Here is a 6,122-nt window from a genome sequence, read left to right as displayed (position 1 = left end):
AGTATATATATATATATATATATATATATATATATATATATATATATATATATATATATATATAAATTAAACTGAAAGCAAAATTTGATTTCAGAATTAAGCCAGATGGCTGTAAAGGCAAAGAAATATTATGGCCTGAAGAGTTGGATAATGAATTAAGGGCTCTTTATGACGAATATTTATTATTTGAGGAAAAACCTAAAGGTAAAAGGAAAAAATCTTCAAATCTTTTATTTACAATTTTTTAAGTCACTCTTTGGTAAAATATATATGGCATGATGAAAATTCTGAGTTGTAGATGTTGACATCGTTGAATACATCGAGCAAGGTTTGTCGCGACCTCGAACACGTCGACAAATTATTCGACAAATGAAGGTGCTTGGATTGAATACTTTTGGTACTAGGGGTACTAGAAGGTAAGGAAATTTGGTTTTTTGTGAAAAATTAAGTCAATTCATTATATTTCTTTGTTTCTTTTTAGGTTTCTTAAATTTCTTAAAAATTTCCCTAAAAAAAATATAGTATATTGTCTCAATTAAAGCATTTTTTAACAACATATATCTTTTCAGGAAAAAATTGAAGTAATCGATTAAAATAAATTATAAGTAAAATACACAACCTCTCTTAACCATTCTTTTTCATAGAGATGTGGAGAGAGGAATCAAGTCATCAGTTTTTACACCAGAAATCGTCAGCCAAATGCATAACCTTATCAACGAATTTAATTCAAGAACGCCTTCTTCTCGACCAGGTTCGATCTACTGATGTTTAAAGAAGACTATAAGCAATTCTGTTTGAATCCAGCTTAGTGGACTGTTTTTTTTCGCAAAGTGTCAAATAGTGTACGAAATCTGAATAATCCGTTATTCTTATTTCTTAACCTTTCCTATGGTATAAAATCTCGAACATTGGGAGGATAGTATATTTGTGAAGGTTCCGCAAGCCTCACTCAATTTTAATAGAATCATCATTCAAAGTTAAAATTTAGGTGAACGCCACAATACGGAAAATGTATGAAATTAATCGATATGTGAACGTCTTTAACGGGTTACAAAAAGCTCCTGAATATTTGACAAGTTCAAGAAGTGTTGAATATAGTATCAGATCATTGCTTTTTCAGATGATTTGGTTAATTTCATTCGTAATAATCTGCCAGAAAAATACACAAGAGCAAAAATTATCAAACAACTGCAATATGAGAGTATACATTACGAACCATCAACAAGAAAGAAGTAAGGAATTGAATAATTATTTTCAATACTAATAGCACGTTTTAAAATACATTTTTGAAAATTTGATTTTGAATTGGCTCATAAATAAATCTTTATTTATTTGTGGATATTATATATGGAAGAAATAATGTAGTTTGAAAGAGATTTGTTTCAACCCTCAGTAAGTACGTTGTTGTGAACCTGCAGGATATTGGAAAGCTTCCTGTTTTCTCTCCAAATTAACGAATAAAGAATAACGAACGTAATAGGAAAAAGTAAAGCAAAGAAAAAACATTGCTTAAACATTTCCGAAGAAAATAGATTTAGGATTTGAATTAAATATCTGAATCATTTCATGCAACTATCCTACTATTCATTTTATCATATTGCGTGTTGGTATGCTGGCTATTGTTATACGTACACCATTTTATTGCTATTTCCTTATCGCAATATTGTAATTAGTTTTTCAAATTAAATTTTGACATAGTTAAAGCATGTTGGTCTAAAGTAAAATTGTTAGTATCAGTGAAACATCAATTTAGGCGTTCAAAAGCATCGCAAAAGCTAATTGGACAGGGAAAATCAGGTGAAGAAAAGACTGATGAGCTTTTCAAAGGTCTGTTTTTTTTCTTCGAAGGTCTTTTTTCCATTTATTTTTTTCTTGAGGCTTAAATTCTCTTGGAATGACTACAACTTCAGGTTCAGTCATGCTGGGATTTGGCCATCCTTGTCAACGTGACAATGAATGTAAAGAAAGACAGTAAGTATCATATATTATCACAATTAGTTTCAACAAAGAACTTTTGAACTCCAGCAATTTCTTTCGGTTTCCTCCTGATCTCAGATCTGAAATATAGAAAAGACTCATTATTTCATTTATCTTCAGAAAACGAAATAAAAATAGATCAACCACGCGAATTTCACCAGAAGTAAGCTTGTTCGCATTTTTCCATTGCTATTGTATGATCAGTTGATTAGTGATTAGTTGGTTTGGACGCACTGGCATAAATTAAGTTTATTACTATGCAACAGTTTATTACTACGTAACCACTGCGACTAATGACAGTAAAAATCCGGTTGAAACTGTAAACATGAAATTTGATTCCGTACGGAAAAATTCGCCGAACTATTTATTCGCTAATTGCTGAAATAATACTACTGGAAATTATCGTTAAATATCATTTCAGTTGTTGATAGTACTACAGATAAACTACAGGAATTCATTCTCACAGAATTAGTTTTTATTTGGAAATTTTCAAAACTTTTTCCTCCGTGTCAGAATTTGCTTGCTTCTTAACTAACTATATAACCACTAGGATTGATGACAGTAAAAGGTCGGTTGTAACTGTGAACAGGTGTCAAATGGTAAACTTTTTTAAGGCGTCAGACCAAAAAAATATTGAATTCCTTATATTCCGGAAATTTTTATGGATTTGAATTTTATTTGATATACTTTTCAGGAGGATCTTAAATCCGACGACGGCATTAACGATTCAAATATTTTTGGATATACAAGTCCTAAATCAAACGGAAATGCTGGAGTTGATGAATCATTTACGATTTATAAAACGGAAAGTATCGTTACAAATAACAGCGATGACGAGGTTGATCCAGATCTAAATTTAAATTTCGAGTTTGACATTTAAAGCAATCGAATTTTAGATAACGCCGTGTGTTTTTAAAGGATTCCACAAATTATTAATAACAGTTCAAATCTAAAATTTTCTTCTTAACTGAAACTACTACTTCCATATCTTTTAATTGAACCCAGGTCATACTTGGGAAACGGGAACGATCGATGGCTAGCGACGCATTGCTCTCCGACGACGATAATATCATTACAAAAAAGACGCACAAAAAGCGGATTATCGGAAGCGACTCTGAATAAATCTTTAAATTATATGTTTCATTTTGTTAGACAAAAGGCACTCTGAAATAAATGCTATGTATTAATTTGCTGCTTTCACTATTACAAATTTTAGATTTGATTTCACTTTCCTTTTGCAAGCAACTTTATGTTTCGTCGCATATGACTTTTTCTGCTCTCACTAAATACTATTTATAGGTCACTGTGTTGGGGACATAGTGAACTAATATCTGTCTGACCTTCCAATGTTTGCCGCTTTCGACGAAAAAAAATCCAACCCTGAAACAAATTTATGGACACAACTATGCCTGTGAAGTTGCTGCTCTCACCATTCCTCATACTTAGCTATCGATCCTTCATACCGTTTCGCAATTCTTCCTTCCCTACTCTTTTCCACTCTTCAACCTTGGCTCTTTCATTCCTTAACCTTTATCATCTTCAAACCTCCATTAATGTACTCTAGGCTTCGCTTTTTTCCATTATTTTGTGATAAGTGCAAGAAGAGAAACGTACACCTTAGAAGCAACCAATTTACTTTCCCCATGGAACTTTAAATGGAACTCTACAAAACAAACAATTTAAGTTGCAGTTGAATTTTAAGTTTCCTTTTGTAAAACACCGTACATCTGCAATCACCATGACCATATACAAGCATACGAAACTTGTATGACGGAAAATAAATGAATCTTTGGAGGAAAATCTACTGAACGAAACAGATCTGTTTTATGAAACCGAGTGGCGAAAATGGAAAGAACTTCCTTGAAATATGATGTATGACAAACAAAAACGACTGTGAGGACAAGAATGAGAAACCTTCCAAATGCTCAACAGACTGGGAAGGTAAGCACTGTGATTATCAGATTTTACGGATTCCGTTTACGCAAAGATGAATTACCACTAAAACAAAACCTCAAGAAATGAAAAATATAAATCAGAAACAACAATGTAGTTATTACGAATGCTTATTAAAGCTTAACATTATGTTTAAAAACGAGAGGAAACTTCGAACCACTTTCAAATACAACAGAACAAAATATTTCAGTCAACCCCACACTAAAATTTTCCTCCACTTTTCAACATAAATTCCGGAAACATAGGGAGGAAATAGGGCCAACAAAATAAGAAGGGTTCTTCGATTGTTCTGACATCTCACTGGGGACCGTGTATGTTCTATCGCAATACAACGTGAAGTCTTGTTGTGAATGAACGCACACAGCACGTAATAATTTAACCAGAACTTTAAATGAACGCTTTAGATCATAAAATTCAAAACTTTCTATAACTTTCTGGAAAACATGAATCCAGGCATCCTGGACAAATTAACTTCAATTTGTTAAAAACGGAGAGGTTTTTGAGCATCTACACCAATGATAGCGACAAGCGACGCCGTCCATAATAACGGTGCTGACGGTGGCCGAGTACTGATGTGATACTTACAAAGTAAACAAATACTAATCGCCAGCTCAAAGCATACATGGAAAAAAAAGAGTGATTCAAAGGGATGACTGCAAATCAGTACGGATTTTCTGGCAAAGGATGAAGCAGATATCATTTATTGAATTAACAGGACTGAGCTTCATGATAAATTGATGATAGTTGGGGAAAGCACAATATATTCAATTTTCAGCTGAAAAACAAACCATTTAAAGCTAAAATGATCCTCGGTATTTCAGTGCAGAATTCTTCTGGTCTAAAACTGTAAGCCTAACAAGTCCAGTCGAAACTTTACTCAGTAAATCATCAATGAAAAAAGGTCGAAAGATGATTAACGGGATCAACAAAACACCTATGTCAGTGTATTCTATGACTATTCTAATTTTCCATGGAAAGTATAAAAACAGCATTCTGGATCCATATACCTGAGTCGGAGTAACTTATTGTTCAGACGGCTTTGTATTTGCAATAGGACGTTCATTTTCTTTGCTCTCGCCATCAGAAGTTACGTGAATATTGTTTTCAGCTTCACCATTTATGGCATCAACGTTACGAGCCCCCCGACGACCCCTGCCTGAAACTTACACATCAGATGGTGTTAATCTCTCTGCTCAAGATTTCTCCGTCAATCCCTTTTTTTTAAAAAAAAAATCCATACCACCACGACCGCGTCCTCGGCCAGTTTTCCGTGGTACATTTTCACCGCCTAACTGGTCCTCTGTTGTGCCTTCCTGACGGTCACCTTCCGATGCGCGGCGACGCTGTCCACCACGACCACGTCCTCGTCCACGGCCGCGACCACGTCCACGGCCACGGAATCCTCCACGTCCGCGTCTCCCGCCCTGAAAACACCTTCCGGCCTTAAACAAAAAACACAACTATTCCCAAATCACTAAATCAAGATCACATGGTCACGATGTTCTACAGCCCTTTCCTGCCGACATAACAGACAACTATTCAGAATTCCTCACTTCATCATTATCGCCATTTTCACCATCAGCTCTATCACCTTCAGAGTTTGCACGTCTCGCTCCACCTCTGTCCGGACGGTAAACACCATAATAGAAACGTCGACGATAAGCTCGTCCTCTTCCTCGCATAACGCTTTTATCGGCTGCATATCTCGAGCCTTCCACGTTACCACCATTTGGACCGGTGACATTTGCTGCTTCCGGGCCTTTCTGTCCCTCTACGACATCAAATTCCACCTAAAAACAAGAGTTCTATATCGAGTACCGTTATTAACCATGCAGATCTTTGAAAGCATCAAATTAATCAAATGACCATTTAGAAAGATAACTCACTGCTAAGGAAAATCCCCCCTCCACTATCTTTTATTGTCGAATTCATCAATTCAACAGACAATGACAATAAACAAATGAAACTAACTTTTTCGCCATCGCCTAGTGATCTCAAATACTTGTTTGGATTGTTCTTTGTGACAGCCGTTTGATGAACGAAGATGTCATCGCCTGTATCAGCGCGGTTTATGAACCCATAGCCGTTCTTGACGTTGAACCTGAGAAAAGTTCTATATATATATATATATATATATATATATATATATATATATATATATATATATATATATATATATATATATATATATA

At 34.7% G+C, this 6,122-nt stretch overlaps 2 protein-coding genes across 4 annotated transcripts in view; one reads left to right on the top strand and one right to left on the bottom strand.

Annotated features, from left to right (window-relative positions):
• The window catches only part of LOAG_17967 (hypothetical protein), a gene marked incomplete at its 5' end in the record, with an annotated part of 10,127 nt that extends 6,956 nt beyond the window's left edge, over positions 1 to 3,171 (top strand). Inside the window, 9 exons of the mRNA XM_020450636.1 lie at positions 95 to 204; positions 299 to 416; positions 645 to 751; positions 1,121 to 1,232; positions 1,754 to 1,827; positions 1,911 to 1,971; positions 2,098 to 2,140; positions 2,672 to 2,815; positions 2,983 to 3,171. Of these exons, the coding sequence (XP_020305660.1) occupies positions 95 to 204; positions 299 to 416; positions 645 to 751; positions 1,121 to 1,232; positions 1,754 to 1,827; positions 1,911 to 1,971; positions 2,098 to 2,140; positions 2,672 to 2,815; positions 2,983 to 3,099 (886 nt within the window). The 3' untranslated portion in view covers positions 3,100 to 3,171. The remainder of the gene's footprint in view (positions 1 to 94; positions 205 to 298; positions 417 to 644; positions 752 to 1,120; positions 1,233 to 1,753; positions 1,828 to 1,910; positions 1,972 to 2,097; positions 2,141 to 2,671; positions 2,816 to 2,982) is intronic.
• Positions 3,172 to 3,593: 422 nt separating this feature from the next.
• Positions 3,594 to 6,122, bottom strand: part of LOAG_17966 (pseudouridine synthase) — a gene marked incomplete at its 5' end in the record, with an annotated part of 4,533 nt that continues 2,004 nt past the window's right edge. The window contains 5 exons of one of the 3 annotated variants that reach the window (XM_020450635.1): positions 3,594 to 4,705; positions 4,938 to 5,086; positions 5,171 to 5,354; positions 5,484 to 5,720; positions 5,902 to 6,031. In XM_020450635.1, coding sequence (XP_020305659.1) covers positions 4,953 to 5,086; positions 5,171 to 5,354; positions 5,484 to 5,720; positions 5,902 to 6,031 — 685 coding nt within the window. In that variant the 3' untranslated portion in view covers positions 3,594 to 4,705; positions 4,938 to 4,952. Of the gene's footprint in view, positions 5,093 to 5,170; positions 5,355 to 5,483; positions 5,721 to 5,901; positions 6,032 to 6,122 lie in introns of all 3 variants that reach the window. The other 2 variants (XM_020450633.1, XM_020450634.1) reach the window with 2 other exon arrangements.

Source organism: Loa loa (assembly GCF_000183805.2).
Source record: "Loa loa unplaced genomic scaffold supercont3.163, whole genome shotgun sequence".
In the NCBI taxonomy this organism is placed as follows: Eukaryota; Metazoa; Nematoda; class Chromadorea; order Rhabditida; family Onchocercidae; genus Loa; species Loa loa.
The sequence above is the reverse complement of the archived record's forward strand: the minus strand, read 5'-3'. Positions and strand labels throughout refer to the sequence as shown.